Source organism: Physella acuta, unplaced genomic scaffold, assembly GCF_028476545.2.
Source record: "Physella acuta isolate Inbredline_101_S28 unplaced genomic scaffold, ASM2847654v3 ptg001759l, whole genome shotgun sequence".
NCBI classification, from domain to species: domain Eukaryota; kingdom Metazoa; phylum Mollusca; class Gastropoda; family Physidae; genus Physella; species Physella acuta.
Window position 1 is genome coordinate 15156 of NW_026733269.1, and position 18492 is coordinate 33647.

The following is an 18492-nucleotide window of genomic DNA, read 5'->3' on the forward strand; positions in this document are numbered from 1 at the left end:
GACGTTTTGTGTCAATGACAGCCTTTGAACCTTGTCGGCTCTCTGTTTTGATCCTAAGTTTTGTCTGGCTTTTTTGTGGCGATGTGTGACGGAGGGAGGGGGGAAGGTAAAAATCGTCAAAAAAAAGGGTGACGCCATTTATGGATGACCCCTTGTTTAGTATATTGTAGCTTGGAAAACTATGGAAATGTCGCTAAATTAATAGAAATATTTGATTTAAATTCTTCCGAAAAGAAGCCAAATTAGATGAAATTATAAAAGCATATTTAATAGTAGGGGTGATTGTGGGGGAGGGGTGTATATGCCGGAAATAGAGTACATGGTAAAATGTAGGGATGTCAAAAGTTAAAGATCTAACCCCCACCACCCCCGCGAAAACTCAGTCTACACCTGCCTATATAATTCAGCATGTGCGAGCTTTAATGGCTAGCACGTGCATGTAATGAGTTTAACGTCTCACTTGTGTGGAGTTGATTCGAGTTTCACATGTGTGTGATAGTATTATTTATTTCCATTGATACAAAATTATTATATTTGTGTACAAATGGAAGCAAATGTACACAACACATTGACATACATATGTGATGAACACATGCAAATGTATATAACACATCAGCATCCAAATGTGACAGATGTCTACTTAATGTATACAGTGTTTCTTCCAGACTTTTTTCTCCGGGGGGGGGGGGGGGCACTTTAAATTTTCGAGGGAAGGCGATAGACTTTCTTTGGGGTGGGGGGGCACTGTTAAAAGTATATATTTTATATTTAAATTATATAAATTTCATTTCGTTCGGGAGGGCGGTAGAATTTTTTCAGAGATGCCTGGAAGAAACTCTGAATGTATATAAAAACCAAGAACTTCCACGTATAAATGTACACACAACATGAATAGAAGGGAAACAACTCTCGCAAAGTTTTAAATGCAAATTTATTCACTTAATATAATTTGCTATGTTTTAAATAGGTCTACCATTTTAAAAAGAACAGCTTAATACCACTGCCCCAAATTAATTATTTAAACAGTGTATTACAGTGGAAGTACATTTTTGCTTTACAAATGTTTTACAAAACCACAAAGCCCTAAATTTTGGCTGCGAAAAAAATTACCAAAATTTAAGAAATGATTTTTATTCCTAAACAGAATCTTATTTTCTAAAGACTTTTTTTTTAATAGGCAGTTAAAATAAAATTTTAAATATTCAGAAATGAATACTGTGAGTAAAATGCAAGTATTTCACTGTATCTTTAATATAGACTTTATGTTCAAATTTCTGTGCTGTAAAATGTTTCACTGTTGTTCTGCTAAAGCTGCAATTTAAAAAGCTGGGTTAGTAAAAAAAAAATTGAGACACCAATATTTGGTTTCCTGTGAACAAACTGAAGAGTACAGTACAAGAAAACAGATGTCAGCTCTACTTCTGGCTAAGGAGAGAAGCAGACTTTTTGATTTGTTGATGTAATTCTGGTTATGAGACTTTTTGATGTAGGTACTCAAAACTTGACATGTACCAAGTTGGACATCAATGCCAGAATGTTTTAAATGTATCAAATCCTGGCAATATGCTCATTCCTCACTATTTTATCATCTGGTCTGTTGAGATCTTCCAACAAGATATCCAGTTTTTGTTCAATCATCTGTAATCTCTATTTGTTAAAATTCTGACACAATAAAGTAAAAAAATAAATTTAAACTAGTCAAAAAAAATTTAACAATTTAACCTAGAAATACACAAATAAAGTGCATGATGATAACCAATAAACTCATGTTTATAGTCAACTGGACAATATTTTTGGTATTTTTCTTTTGTGGAATTGTAAATGGAAAAAAAACTTAAGAAGCATTTTATTTTAAATATTTTAGTTGTTTTTAACACAGAACTTGTCAAAACATGGATTTTTTAAAATGAGAAAAATAAATGAAGTATTTATTGTGACCAAATTGGATAATTAGTGGAATAGTTTCAATAAGCAGTACTCACTAGCTAGCAATATTTTCTGCAAAATGGAAAACATAATAAATAACATAAACACTCCTCTTCTGATGTTACATATGTATAACATTTCTATAAACAGAAATTTTATTAACTTTACATGACCCTTAAATCACCTCTAAACAAAATATATCACAAGACAATGGACGGAAATGTATCAATAAAAAAGAACTGACTAAAATCAGCACATACATAAGAAAATATAAAATGTTTATTAAAACTCAGCAGTAGTTTTATCAACAGATCATGGTGTAAATGTGGAATCAAATGGACCAGCATATTTTGGCAGCAGTTCACCTTTGTCTTACAAAACAGTAGGTTCAATCAAGGAAATGTTATAGTAGTTATTTGGTTTTATAAAATTATATTAAAATTATTACAATTTTTCAGTTGCTTCATTTAAGAACTCATTTAAACAACTAGTGACTGATATTTTAACAAAGTATGTCTGGATATCTGCACACACATTACATACAAATAACCAAAGGAAGAAATCTAAAGAAATATTATCACGTATTTGGTATGCTACATATTCAGATATACTTGGAACTTACTCTCACATATGTTATAAATATTCTCACATTTGAAGTATAATTTTTAAAAATATCTGCTGAATCAGAAGAACAAATGTAAAAATCATATTAACTGTGACACTCACAACATTAAACTCATGAGACTGAATGATAAAATATGTGTCAAAAATATAAGGTGAGATGTATCAAAACAACAGCTGATGATAAAGTGTATGAACAAATGCATTGTTAGAAATAGCATGAAATAATGTTTTTTTTATACCTGTTTCTAGGAAATATTTAATAATTAATTTATCAACTTAAAAATATATAGAAAAAATCTATTCAATATGTTCTTGATACAGACAGGTAAATCTATCTCGTACAGACAGGTAAATCTATCTCATACAGACAGGTAAATCTATCTCATACAGACAGGTAAATCTATCTTGTACAGACAGGTAAATCTATCTCGTACAGACAGGTAAATCTATCTCATACAGGCAGGTGAATCTATCTTGTACAGACAGGTAAATCTATCTTGTACAGACAGGTAAATCTATCTCGTACAGACAGGTAAATCTATCTTGTACAGACAGGTAAATCTATCTCGTACAGACAGGTAAATCTATCTCATACAGGCAGGTGAATCTATCTCGTACAGACAGGTAAATCTATCTCGTACAGACAGGTAAATCTATCTCATACAGACAGGTAAATCTATCTCGTACAGACAGGTAAATCTATCTCGTACAGACAGGTAAATCTATCTCATACAGACAGGTAAATCTATCTCGTACAGACAGGTAAATCTATCTCATACAGACAGGTAAATCTATCTCATACAGGCAGGTGAATCTATCTCATACAGACAGGTAAATCTATCTCGTACAGACAGGTAAATCTATCTCATACAGACAGGTAAATCTATCTCGTACAGACAGGTAAATCTATCTCATACAGACAGGTAAATCTATCTCATACAGACAGGTAAATCTATCTCGTACAGACAGGTAAATCTATCTCGTACAGACAGGTAAATCTATCTCATTTGGAACTTGGATTAATTTAAATAGCTGGTACTGGTTGTATCAGGTGCTTAATGAAAGTTTATTGCTGGGGGTAAAGACCAAAAGTAGAGGCAGTTACCATTTAAAATAAAACATCAATTTTCATTGAAATAAACAGTGAACATAAATTTTAAATAAACAATTTTTTTATGTAAATGGAACATTTGTAATCACAAAAGTACCTCTTTATTATTTGTAAACAGAAATTTTATTTCAAATTGAGCTTTGACCTTAAAACACTAAATACAGTTTTGCTGTTAAATGTCTTTTAAAAAATACTGAATGTAACAGTTTGAAACCCTCTGATCACCTGAAACTACTGAATGCAACAGTTTGAAACACTCTGATCATTTGAAACTACTGAATGCAACAGTTTGAAACCCTCTGATCATTTGAAACTACTGAATGCAGCAGTTTGAAACCCTCTGATCATTTGAAACTACTGACACAAGCAGTACTAAATTCACTGGAATGTTTTTCATCCTCAACAAACTCATCATCAACTCTTTCATCCTAATACTGTAGACGTCATCCAATCAAATTGCACGGTCAAGGTCAGCACGCCCAGATCACCTCCACACCCTGCATGTGTTATCTTTGCTGCCTGATCAAACAGAAGATTGGAAGATTTTAGGCCAATAGTAAACGTTTTAGTAACTTGTCAGAAGATTTTAAGCCATTGGGAAACATTTTATTAACTTGTCAGAAGATTGGAAGATTTTAGGCTAGTGGGAAACATTTTATTTACTTGTTAGAACATTGGAAGATTTTAAGCTAGTGGGAAACATTTTATTAACTTGTCAGAAGATTTTAGGCTAGACAGAAACATTTTATTAACCCTTTATCTACTGACGGTACTTATAAGTACCACTTTAATTAAGTCCCTGTATTATTTTTAATTTAATACGAATTTTAAAAATTATTGATGTAATTAATAGTATTATCTCCCCTGAGTCTCAGGTAGTTGGAAGGATCGATGTTTTTTGAAAAATGTTGGTGTGCTGCCAATTTCAATGTCTTGCTGTATCGGTAGTTCACAATTTTTCTGTAACGTTCTCACACACGTTCCTGATTTCCCTTTGTTTTACCTTATTATTGTAGTTTTCATCCCCAAATATTTTTATAGGCATCTCCAATAGTCAGGCAAACGCATTTAACTTCTAGTTATACAATTTTAATCAAATTGTCTTTGTATTAGATCGATGTTTACAAGTGGACTTATAAGTACCGTCAGGGCACACTGTCATTTTTTTTATTTTTAGGAAATGGCTGATTTTCGATGTAGAGTGACATAAATATTATTTTGATAATTAATTATTGAAATGTACTCAAAAAATTATATTTACACATTTATAAGAAGGTTAGCATATGGTTTACCTAAGAAATATTATAATTATATGTTGATTTCTAGTAGTAAAAGAATAAGAACAATAAAGGTAGCAGTTGAGGGCTCGTTTACTAGGTTTAGTATACTTCATTTGTATACCAAAGCCTAGTTCTAGTAGTAAGGTTTAATGTTATATTTACTACAATAAACTGTCTTGCCTACAATAACTAGTATTTACGTAATGTATACCTATAGACTAGTATTAGTCCATACTTCTGGATATAGTATAGATCTATATGGTAAATTTTAATCCGTAAACAGGAAACAATAGGCCACTTCGGCTACCCTAAACACATTGCGCTCACTTCTATTTATGAACTTTACACTGTAGTGTAGGCTTGTCATAACATTCTAGAAGGCTACAATTATACTAGTATTACTAGTAGTTGTGTACTGAATGACTAGGCTTTTGTTTGTTTATGCAGCTCATTGTAAGTAATAGCTATTGAAAGCAAAAGCATGTTCAGTCCGGCAACCGTTGCTACACTAGAATGACCACAGACAAGAATGAGGGAGCATGACATGTTGGCAACTTTTGCTGTGTTTGAGGTCTAAGATGTGTTCCGACAGAAAATCCAATAAAAATTGTACTCAAATATACTTTTGTGCTGTATTTATGTGTGAAAATTACAAAAAATGACTGTTATAATGATTGCCATGTTATTAGTTAATAAATTGTATCGTTTGTTCCTGTTTTGTAAAAAAAAAATTTTTTTGTAAAAAATGTCCTACATTCCTGACGGTACTTATAAGTACCAATATCTGTTTGGGCCATTAAAAATTTATGAAACGAAATTTCCTTCGACATATGCTTTAAATGTGCCAAAAGCAATATGATAACACATTGTTTAAGTAAAAAATTCATTCAGAACATAATTCCGTAAATAAAGGGTTAACTTGTCAGAAGATTGGAAGATTTTAGGCTAATGGGAAACGTTTTTATAACTTGTCTACCTTCATGGCTAAACATAAATCACAGTTATCTTAATTTATCACCTAATAACAATGAGCTACCCCCATCTGTAATAAAACAAACAAAGAGCACTCCCAACACAAAATAATACCTATAATAAAATAAAACAAAAAGCGTCCCCTACCTATAATAAAATAAAACAAAAAGCGTCCCCTACCTATAATAAAATAAAACAAAAAGCGTCCCCTACCTATAATAAAATAAAACAAAAAGCGCCCCCTACTTATAATAAAATAAAACAAAGAGCGCCCCCTACCAGTAATGATAGTGTTGCCCTCATAATTAAAAGCACAACTGAAGATCTCATCTGTGTGCCCTTCTAGCACCTGTTTACATTCTCCAGTCTCAGGATCCCACAGGCGAGCTGTTTTGTCAGCACTTGCTGTCATCACCAGATTGCCTTGTGGGTTGAATGTGATCTATTGATAGACAAACACAATGTATTGATAGACAGTGAATACAACTTCTTTTGTTGCTTCATGAGCTAACTGAATATCACCTTTCTCAGCACAAATGTTAATAGTTATAAACAATCCTTAGAGAATATTTGATGACCATTATAAAAATAGTTCAAAACAATAATTTAGCTGTATAAACGATTTTTTGTGTGTTAAAATAAAGGTTCATCCATTTATGATGTCCACAAAAATTGCGACACATATCCACTTTGGTGAAAGCACCCCCCACACCCAACATAATGTGGATGCTCCCAAAAATAGTTAACTCAATATTTACGCTCACTAAACGTATATGATAACAGGTGTTATGCTAAAAATTTAGACAGTGGTTTATTCTTTTCAGAAATGTTATAACTGTTAAAAGCATATCCTTGAATGAGTTTTTAAAAAATGTTAAAATTGTTTATAAGTATGAATAGTAATTTATATCATGAGCGCATGTTAAATTTTTATTACATTTTATCCACATCAACCAAAAACTAATACAGAGTATTAATGATTTATGTTTGTATGTAATAAAGTAGGTGTATAATACAGAACGTTATAACAAGTCGATACAGCCAACCCAAGTACATGACTCCTACTTCTGTTTTTATTCACTTACCACAATGTTTATAAATACTGATTCTGGGATTTGATTTACCCTGAGCTGAATGTTTTTAAACATGAACACTGTCATTTAAAGCATACCTTTTTGTATGTAGGTACATTTAGTGTTGAATGTAATTTATAACAAGGTTGATGTTATGTGTAATGGGTGTGGATGGTGTGTGATATCATGGACCCCCCCCCCAACAGCACATCTACAATTAGAATTTTTTTAACCCCCTCCCCATTCTTAAATGACTGACGACATCATAAATAGATGACGCTAAGCCTGGAGATCTACAGCCACATTACTACCTTTGAGATCTCGCCTTCATGCCCAGAAAACTTGCAGAGCTGCTGATTGGTCAAGGCGCTGTAGCAGCTCCCTGTGTTGTCTGCTGATGCCATTAAGATGCGCTGACCAGTGCAGTCAAACCCAACGTCCAAGATTTCATCAGTGTGACCTTTCAATGTGGCAGTGCAGCGACCTAATGCAAAAAAAAGCGTTGGTACAAATGTTGACAAGGTTTTGAATGCTTTAAATATTGCAATAGCTAAAATTGTTTTCTTAGAAGAGTTATAAACAATGGTTAGGCCTAATATTTGATCATATTGAACAAGTTTTAAGTAACTACATAGATATACTTTATTTTTACTAAATTTGTACATTTTTTCTCAACTTATCGTTTAGATTTAAATGTCTCTAAAGTTTGGTATACCCATCTGCATTAAGCTATGTATTGTACTAGCCATCTAAAAGCTAAAAAAATTACCAGATGATCTATCCCATATTTTACAGGTGCCATCCATGGATCCTGTTGCTATCAGAGAACAGTCCCAGTTAAATTGTGCACTACTGATCTCAGCCTTATGGCCCACTAGCGTATGGATACGTCTGAGGACAAACACAAAACAATTTACAGGCAAAGTTAAAAGGGGGAGAAGTAATAACTGAAGAATGTATCTAAATAACTTGAAATTTTTTTTTTCCTACTCACAGGAGATAACAATAGACCCACACAAATTATATCTAGTTGAGGATATTATGACAATCAGTATTTACTTCTAAATAATAATGGAAAAGAATATTTGCATGTTTAATTAAACATAAGTACACTAATACCACTTACTTATTGGATCTAACATCCCATAATGACACAGTGTGATCGAAAGATGCAGTAATTAATTCAGATCCCGTTGAATTAAAAGATAATGAAATGATTTCACCGGTGTGACCCTGAAAAAAGTTTTTGGAAATTCAAAGAAAACCAATTCGGCATATTAAAATCAAAGCTAACTTGTTTCCCACGTACAATAAAAGATGAAACTTACACTTAGGTTAGCAATGTCTACCCAGTACGTCCCACAAAGCTAACTTGTTTCCCACATACAATAAAAGATGAAACTTACACTTAGGTTAGCAATGTCTGCCCCAGTCTCCACGTCCCAAAGACGACATGTTGTGTCCATACTGCCTGTGGCTATCAGGGTACTCTGGGGGTTAAAGCTAACACAGACCTGCGTAATTAAAGTTTTATGTCAGAACTAGCAACATCTTACAGTCAGAGGCATTTCATGTGATATAACAAACAACTATTTTAAAATTTTGATCTGTTCAAAATCTTTGAATATATATTATTTTATCTTGGCCACATTTTGAAATTCTTCAAAATTAAAATACCATTAACTGCAACTTTCTAAAACATGGTACAAAGCTTAGTGCACAATAACAATGTACATATTAGCACAAAGAAAACCAAAATATGGAACACATTTCAATGTACCAAAACTAAGTGAATGTTGCAAAGAGAAGATCATAATTCAAGACTTACAATCTCAGCAGTGTGACCTTTGTACACATGATAACATTTCCCATTTTCAGAGCTCCAGATGCGACATGTTTTATCAAACGAGCCTGTCACGATCTTGTCACTGGAATAAATTGAAATTTAATTAATGTAATAATTTACTAAAGAATCATGAAATTTAGAGTAAAAATTAATTACAATTTTTGTCTAAGCAAGAGTACATGGTAAAATGATAGGGCAAACATAACTGCTAATTTATTGATATAATTGGACAAAAACCTTAGACCACATCAATTAAATAAAACTGACCCATAAGGATTGTTGAAGGATATAGCATATACAACATTTCTATGACCATCAAGAGTGTGGATTTCCTCCCCTGAGCTGGTATCCCACACTTTACAAGTCCTGTCATAACTTCCTGTAATAAAGCTGTACAAAACACATGCCACATTTTATAAAAAATTATTAAAACAAAATCTAAATGGAATAAAAATTACTAAATTATTAATTTTGGCAAAAGGAATTTATTTCTTCAACCCAAAGAGAAATTGAAAAAAATAAGTAAATCTACCAATGGAAAACACGCTACTGACCTTGAACCAGATTTGTTGAAGGCAACGTTTGTTAATGGCAGGATGTGAGCTCTTAAAACCTGTTAAATATTTTTTTTAAAGTTGTGAAGAAATTATTTAAAATAATAAATTTTCTTGTGAGAATGCTCAGTTGTTTTCATTAATATTACAATATTTTCAGATAGATTTATAGAACTTACTTTAAACAAATAATAGTGATGATTGTCTTTCTGTCCAACTTTTTCCTGTAAACCTTTATTATTGTTAAGGCAAAATTTGAACACCAACAAATAAAATTATTGTTTTAACTTCGACATTGAAACGTGGGATCAATTATTATTTTAAAACTATACAGTGAGGGGGGAAGATGTCTTGGAGTAATAGTGCGCTTAAGTGCTTACAAAAAGGTCTCAAGTTTGAATCTGAGACATGAGCCTGTAGGATGTCCTTGAGTTCCAGAGGAGATCTGATAGCTGCATGACTCACATAAAGGAAAGTAAAGGTAACGGTGATTAGTGCTGACCAGTCAGACCACACCATATCTTTATTTGCCATGGTGAAGAAACAGATGAGCTCTACCTCACCTGCACTGTAGCTTATCCGGTCTAAAACAAAAAAAAAACTTTCTATATACAGTGGGAGTCAACCTGATTAGCACCTTGCAGCCTTTTCCAGACAAATTTTGTCAGCTTTGCCCTGAGTGACACAGTTTAACATTTAAATTACAAATAGTTGTCAACAAACAGAAACTATTATTGTATGCTTTGAAAAGGATACGAGCTACAAGTTTTTTGACTTGCTCAGCTTTTGAAGGTGTTATAAGAGGTTCTTTGTCAGCAATTTCTTCAACCACTTGATCTATATCAGTACTGTTAAATGGAATAATTAAAAATTAAGGAATAAAATAAACAATAGGTAGGCTTTTTTTAGATCGGTGGTTCTTAATCTTTTTTGGAGAAACTGAACCCCCAACAGTTTCATATACACATTTACCAAATGCTTCTTAATAGTTCTATCATCCACACTGACAAAATCTAATCATGAATCATATGAGTCGGGTGTGTGTCTTAATTTCCACAGAACCCCTGAGACTGACTCACCAAACCCCTGGGGTTTGATCAAACCCAGGTTAACAACCAATTTTAAATGGATGAAAATATTATCAAGCATTTTCTTTTAAAAGTCACATTAAAAGGAATCACTTTAGACAAAGGTACTTACGTAGGTGAGAGATCAAGCAAATCTATAGATTTTGTCTTTATTGAGCCTCCCTGCTCATACTCTAATATAATTCCTGTTAAAATTTTTATACAAGTGAAGAATTATCAGATATTAACATATTTTTCATTAATTAAATGACATTTAATTTAAAATAAATACATTTTCAATAGAATAGTCAAAACACTACCTCTACACTATTACACACACAATTTGGATTTTTAATGTAGATCTAGTAAAATCTAGTTTTATTTAATTTTATGACTAAAACTTTCAAGTTGCTAATTCACTACTGTAACTTCTAAACATGGGGCATGGCTTAGTTGAGTTTAGGGACAGACAGGTGAGGTATTCAGTGGTGAGTCGGTGATCAGTCGGGAGTCAGTAGATCTAGTCAGTTATTTAAGATTATAGGCCTACTCCATTTTTTACAGGGTTTTTTTAGTAGTGTAAGATAAGAAAGTCAAAGTGTGAGTAGTGGGTAATCTATCGTTTTAGGTACGTAAAATCGCCCGCGACTAGTAATGTACAAAAAAGTTACCTCATTGTCAAGGCTTTAATAGAAGTATATTGTGATATATTTGTGTCAAATATTATAGATAAATGAATAATAAACCTAAATCAATGGCTAAATATATCAATATAGGCAAGAAATTAACTTTAAAAAGCAGAGTTTGCGAGCAGGATTTGCTATATAAAAAGCGGCCATCTGTAAGTTAGAGTGGCTTCCTCCTGAATCTCGCGCTATAAGTTTATTAAAAAAATTTCAACAAGATGGCTGCTATAGTATAGTAAATGAGCAATGTTGCATCTGTTGGAAACATCGCTAGTTTTCATTTATTACTGAAAAGTTTTAATTCAATTGTTTAAAATTTAACAACAGGTAGGCCTACAAATTGGCTACAATCTACATAAATGAAACAGTGAAACATTTTTGTATTTTTCAAAACATAAATCCTCCTCAAAACGTAAAATAATTATTAAAATTTAAGGAGTCACCTGGTTTTCACATTACTAGTCGCGGGCGATTTTACGTAGGCCCTACCTAAAGCGGCAAAGCCTAACTAAAACGATAGATTACCGAGTTGAGTAGTGAATCATTCACTGAAAATTATATCAAATTTTAAATAAATAGGCCTAACGGTTACTAGCCTGAACAAAATATTGTAATATTTACCAGGAGGATAATATCGTAACAGGAACCTTTTAAGCTTCATTTTGAGGTTAAGTATGAACTACTGTGCGTCAACTGCAGCTCGCTTAAAAATAATGCTAAAATTATTTCTAGAAAACCACAGGCATCCAATATGGCGACGTAAACTTCTGGTGCTAAGGACTCATGCCAGAGTGTTCATTTTTATATAATTATAGTTTTCCAAATGAATATTATTCAAATATTAATATCTTTACACAAGTTATTAATAATATTTTAATATCAAATTTTTATGTTGTAAAATAAAAATATTCTTATTATCTTTAGTGTTTTAAACTATTATATTTAAAAAAATCTTAATAACTTATTTCTCCCTTAAGGGGGCGTAATGCTCAACAAATTGGGTTACTATTTCCGCAAAAATAAATATTGTAGTTTACAATAAAGTCAAGTCTTGGGACCAGTGAGGGTATTTGACAACAAAGTAATGATTGTGTTGGTATTGGTCTATTTTTTCACTAATCTCCAGAAAAATGAAAATACTAGATCTAATACTAATAAAACTATTGATATTATTTCATACACACTGACACTCCGTCACAGTAACTTTTTAAGGCCTAAAAATAAAATTAAAAAGTTTGTCTTTCTCCCCCCCCCCCCCCCCCCCCCCCGCCTTTGCAGCATTTGTAACAATAATCTAAATTTATAAAATTAACATATTCGGTATAGGATTACAGGACTTCATTTTGAGATATCTTTAATTTAATACTTAATAAGCCCTAATGCTTAATATGTTGAATGTTGCTTCTTCCATCAGCCAACCTATTAAATGTGCACTATCTCCACATTTTTAGGTTGGCTGCTGATGTCATCCTATTAATTATTAATTAAACACTATATTTTAGGAGCCAGGAGAAACTTTTTTCTTTGTAGTTAATTAATTATTAATTAATTAATTAGGCCTATCATTAATGATAAAGGTTTAGTTTGTTACATCATGACACACAACACTATGTCAGTTGAGTATATAGTATATTATGGCATATGGGTATCGGGTGTGGACAAAAAATTCCTGGAAATATATCAATTGGCTTGAATATTATTTATTGTTTTGAGTTAATATATAACTGTATAATGTAACAAGACTACCTGTTAGTTAAGGCCCGGCTGAGGTCTTGTTGGAATGTTCTACCAGGGATTCAATCAAAGAGTCATCTAAAAATCTATATAATATTTGTTAGGCCTACATAAGTGCGTGTTTACTATTCTGAAAGTCCCTCGGTCAGATGAGGCTCGAAAGCTGGGGGCTCCATCTTGAAGAAAAAGCTCAGAAATCAATTTGAAGTTGAGCCACTTGGGCAATAGGATTACAAACTCTGGTTTCCTTTCGGTAGCTTCTGCGATACTGATGATTCCAAGTTGTATAGGACCGCAATGACTTGTCGTTTCAATTACTCTATAGACTGCCAATATATATGCCTAATTATAATTCCCTTTTCTTTAACCTCTAGATTGCTGTAGCAGCCGGTACATAGAAAGAAAATATTTTTCACCATCACACAACTAGTAAAATGTTTAAGGATGAAGTAAGGAATCGTAGAACAGAGCACATCCAGCAGACAGTGAGGACTGGCATGTCAAGGCTAGAAAATGTCATGGGTGATTCTGTCATGAGGTTTCGTCACATGCCATCAAGGGCTAAAGTTTTAATTTTTATATCTGCTGTCTTGTCTTTGTTTATTTACCTTTACCTCGCTAAATGGTTATTTCAAAGTGACTCTGATCAAGATTTTGAAAGTTTGCTGGAGACAGAAAAATGTCCTGCCTGCTATGGAGGCTCTGCCTGTGGCCTGATCTATTACAAGCAAATACAATTTTCTGGCATGTCTAAGTACAGAGTTCTTGATATATTAAATGGCAAAAATGTACATGTGGGATCAATAAAGCCGAGCGGGAAAGAAATTGTTATGAAGAAACTCGCAACTGATACAGAAATTAAGAAATTGGATGTGAGGATTTGTAAAGAAGCTCTGCGGCAAGAAGATTGTGATGTCGCTCGGGTCATACCTCGCACAAATTTGTCTCTCAGTCTGCATTCTGGACCCATCAAACCAGAACTTCTTCGCGACACGGGGGCGTTTATGTTTGCTTGTCCCAGTTATAGACTGCTGGACAGGATGTGGACTTACTTTCAAGAGTTTAAGAAAAAGGATGAAATATTTATGTCAGACAAGATGCAGGTTCTTTATTCTGCTTTGGCTAATGGTGAGGTGTTGATGTTGCAAGTAAGTTGTTGTTTTTTCTTGGTGTTGCTACTTCAAAATGCTTAAAAATAACTTTTTGATAATTATAATTAATAGTTAATAAACTGTATATACAATATGTTACAATTATTACTAGTTTTGTTAGGCATAGTATTAATAGTTTTAATTTCTTAACTATGCTAAAATCTTTATGTTTTACCTAACTAGTCTTTGTATTAATAGTTTTAATTTCTTAACTATGCTAAAATCTTTGTTTTACCTAATTAGTCGTCTTTGTATTAATAGTTTTAATTTCTTAACTATGCTCAAATCTTTATGTTTTACCTAACTAGTCTTTGTATTAATAGTTTTAATTTCTTAACTATGTTCAAATCTTTATGTTTTACCTAACTAGTCTTTAAAAATTATCTGTAGACATTTGTACAAATTTATGTTTAAACGAATGATCTGTGCAGACATTCCCCAAATCTGAAGGCTGGCCATTCCCTGAGTACCTTGGCTCATGTGGGAGAGTTGTGGTGGTGGAACACGCAGGTCGGCCATTGTCAGATTTTGTTTCATCATCATTCCAAATTAGGGTAAGTAAACATCACATTACTGTACAATTATTTCATTTGTTTGTGATAGGAAGTTTTTATTGCTTCTTAATTCATGTTAAAAGCTCCTTGTTGTAAATTTTATGTATGCACATTATCTTTCCATATGCAATATAATATTAATCAATGATAAACAACCTATCTCTAACTGAATGTTGCAGCCTTACTTATTAAGCTCTATAAGTCCAGATACAAATAAAGAAACTAACATGGTTGATGCTAAGAGTTTCCTTGTCCTTTTTCTCTATTAAATTAATGGTGATATTTCAATATATGCAGGCCGGGATCGCCTATGAATTACTGAACATAGCAGAAAAGTTGACCACTATGTCAGACTATGGTCTCTACCTGACAGATGTAAACCTTGAAAACTTTGCCGTTGACTACAGTGGAAAAGTTACTGTCATTGATCTGGAAAACATCATCGTTGTTGATAAGCTGGCAATTCAAGCCAGTAAGTTTTTTGTTGTTTTTTTGTGGTCTTATACATGTCATTAATTCATCAATCAAACAATTTTCAAAGTCAAATTTTAAGGAGTAAGTATTATTAGTTGGGTTTGTGAGATTAGTTTGGTGTGAATAAATGTTTGTGCGAGAGATATAATGAATGCATGGAAGGATGGCCCGTATGAATGGGGACATTTTGAGGTAGAAACTGTGAGAGTAGTTGTTTTATCTAGGGTAACAAATGGAAAAGGAGTTGAGTCTAGGCTTTGATGTGACAAGTAGATTGTGTCTTGTACCGGCTCTTCAGATCATTTGTTGGTTTGATGTCATTTAAGAGTATAAATAAACCTGTTTATGAATTTGTGATGAGTTTTGAGAAGATAGTAGTAGAATTATCCCAGTGTTTGATAGTGGAATTATCCCAGTGTTTAGTGAAAAAACAATCAGCTCTGTTTTCACATTGTTCACATGTTGACTTTGTACCTACAGAAAAACAATCATCTCTGTTTTCACATTGTTCACATTTTGACTTAGTACCTACAGAAAATCAATCAGGACTGTTTTCATTTTGTTCACATGATGACTTTGTACCTACAGAAAAACCCAAAGGCTGGAATGAACCTCTGGAGTCTCCCTTCAGTGATTGTGATGGGAAAAACTGCCTTATATTTAACAGAGATGAAATGTGTGTTCGCCTGAACAGTGACCACAACTACAACGCCATCTGTAGGAACCTGCTCTCCCACTACGCTGTCGAGGACAGAATGCCAAATGGTTTCCTGCACAGCATGCCAACTTCTGCTGAAGACTATTGGGATTTGAGTGAGTCAAAACATAGCTGTCTTTTTGTTTGCTACTGCATACTTTTTCTTTACTGTCATATTTTGGCATGTTAAATTTTTCTGTCAGTACAGTGGATTGGTATAGACATCATGCAACAAGGGGGAAAATATTTTTAGAACAAGTGAAAAAATTAATAACAGACTTTCTGACTGTACTCAGAGAATTCAAGAAAAGCAAATTTATCTACTGCACCATTAATAATATTTCTTAAAATTTAATTTAATTTCAGTTGTATGTAGTGCATTAAAATGTTTGATTTCAATGTGAATCATGTTTACATGTATTACTGCAGTAGATTGCCATATACAGCACACTTGTTGAACAAGATTTATCTGAAACAATTAGTTATGTTTAAATGATTCTGTGTAAATAAAGTATTCTTGTTGTTTTTTTTTGTCACAATAAAATGAGATAATTACAATTGTCATTTACTAATTAATTCCATATCTTTTTAAAGAAAACTTACTGGAAGAATGTGCAAGGCCAATCCACAAGGAAGGAAGGTGGAAAGTGAAAGATAAAATTCTTCATGCCTTGAAAGCTTTAAGAGATGGGGATCAGCAGCATTTAGACACCAACCGCGCTCGGGATAGGCAGATGTGAAGGCTTTAGGTGTGGTTGTGACGGATCTATCTATTGGATCATTTTATTCAGCATTTTACAATTTAATGTTTTAACAAATCTGGCTTCAGTTAATAAAACTCTTAGAGGGTTAGCTTGATGTATTTTTCCTCCTATTTCCATCTTCAAAATGTCCCTCTGAGAGCAAGACAAGCCTGATGCTATATTATTGCATTTAACTTTGTACCCAGTTTGGTATTGAACCTTAGTACAGCTTGTTAGTTTTGTTAAACTGCTTCATCCAACATGTGACCCAACTATTGGTAGAATCATTTACCAAGATCTCTAAGTTGTATAAAAACATACAAATTGTCAAATATCTCTCTCATATTTCTGTACTTATAGTACAGGTACTTCCATCTTTCTACATTCCCAGGGGAAAGAACTGTCATAAACATCTTATAAACATCATTTTTCTATTTTAAAAATTGTACATGATTTGTTACATCTTTAAATCTACCATACTTTCTTTCAGGAAAGAATGTGTAATCAATTGTTTTTAAATATGACAGATTGTTATATTTATACAACTGTTTTATATACTGTGTAAATAAAATATGGTTAAAAAAAGTATTTGTTTTGTTTAGAAAAATTCCATAAGTCAACAAGTAGGCCTATTACTCATTTTTGGACTTCATGAAACCATGATGTGTATCATGAAGTGTTGCCCCTTGTTGAGGAGCTCTCCTAAATTCGATGACAAATAAAAAGCAAACATAAAAAACTGGATTTTTAAAAAAAAAAAAACTCGTTTGTTTTTAACATTTTTATTTTCTGGTTGACAGGGTTGCCTTTCCTATAGATTAAGGAAAGATTTCAGTCCTAGATTTGTGTAATCAGACCACACCCGTGATTTGTTGAAGAAGGAAACTCGATATTTTCTAGTTTGGGTGGAACAAACCTTCCTTACAACAGCTTGACTGGGGCGCTCTGTGCAGCTGTTTTATGGCTGATAGGTCTTACAGCAAACTAAATCTATACTTTTAACTAGAGGTCTAACAGTGCTTAACTAAATCAGAGACAGGGTCTTATAATATTTCCTGCCTATGTTGCTTTAAATTAGTTTAATTTTACTAAATCATCATCTTTTTAAAATTTGCTCTTAATCGCAGTGGAATTTTTTTTTTTTTTTTTTAAACAAATACATGTATCCACCCCTACTGTGATAGCTGTGCTTAAAACTATACCAGCAACAAAACCATATTAATTACACATCCTGGAAGGTAGCTAAGTAACTTGTTTTAGACTGGTTCTTAAATTTAAATCTAAATCTCAATCTCCTTTCTTGTAAAAAAATTTCTTTCAAGACTGTGCTATAAATCTACATAAGCCTACAAAAATACGTGTTAAATCTTCATATGACTACAAATATTCGCGTTAAACTCTCAGATTTACACTAGTCATCTCACACTTGTCTATTTTGTGATCTACAATCTGAAGTCTGATCTTACACTTGTCAAAATGTAACATGATCTTGCACTTGTAAGTGTGTAACATGATCTTACACTTGTCAAAGTGTAACATGAGTTTACGTTTGTCAAAGTGTAGGTCCACCGTGAGAGTGTAACTGCCAATATTCATTCACGGCCATCGCCATTTACCCCCCCCCCCCCCCCCCCCCAGCTACTCCTCTGCTCTTTAATCTACATTTCTCCGGTCTCTCATAAAGCTGTAATTTGTTCAACAGATCGAAGCGCCATTTTTTTTTTTCAATATTTAACCCCAATATTCTTCTGGAGCATTCTATAATTAGGTGTACTTTCCCCTCAGGCGGAGTTGACACTAGCGTAAAGGAAAGTACGGGAATTGAAATACTGTCCCCTGGAGCAACAATACCCCCCCCCCCACCCACCAGAAAGTCTGAAAGTTTACCCATCAAATTCAGATCAGAACAAAACACTTTTACGCGACATTCTTTACATTTAGTTCTTGTTGGTCTATTTGGGACGGAGATTATTTTATTCTGTTGACGTTCCGAGGCGTTG

The 18492-nt window shown here is 33.1% G+C and overlaps 2 protein-coding genes across 4 annotated transcripts; one reads left to right on the plus strand and one right to left on the minus strand.

The window, feature by feature from the left end:
* Window positions 1-979: 979 nt before the first annotated feature.
* Window positions 980-11901, minus strand: LOC131930341 (dynein assembly factor with WDR repeat domains 1). Its single transcript, XM_059286771.1, has 13 exons — window positions 11761-11901; window positions 10587-10659; window positions 10143-10234; window positions 9566-9618; window positions 9387-9445; window positions 9100-9222; window positions 8815-8914; window positions 8393-8500; window positions 8113-8219; window positions 7756-7877; window positions 7298-7470; window positions 6193-6355; window positions 980-4180 (listed from the first exon to the last, which is right to left on the minus strand). The coding sequence occupies exons 1-13, from the start codon at window positions 11798-11800 to the stop codon at window positions 4146-4148; spliced, it is 1248 nt and encodes a 415-aa protein (XP_059142754.1). The 5' UTR covers window positions 11801-11901; the 3' UTR covers window positions 980-4145.
* A 224-nt stretch (window positions 11902-12125) lies between these two features.
* On the plus strand, window positions 12126-17063 carry LOC131930342 (divergent protein kinase domain 2A-like). Of its 3 annotated transcripts, none has more exons than XM_059286774.1 (6): window positions 12126-12220; window positions 13248-14021; window positions 14456-14578; window positions 14876-15050; window positions 15641-15865; window positions 16344-17063. In XM_059286774.1, exons 2-6 carry the CDS (start codon window positions 13308-13310, stop codon window positions 16487-16489), a joined length of 1383 nt encoding a protein of 460 aa, XP_059142757.1. In that variant the 5' UTR covers window positions 12126-12220; window positions 13248-13307; the 3' UTR covers window positions 16490-17063. The 3 variants fall into 3 exon arrangements, with proteins under 3 accessions (XP_059142757.1, XP_059142756.1, XP_059142755.1); XM_059286773.1 differs by having other exon boundaries at window positions 12138-12231; XM_059286772.1 differs by having other exon boundaries at window positions 12150-12235.
* Window positions 17064-18492: the final 1429 nt, after the last annotated feature.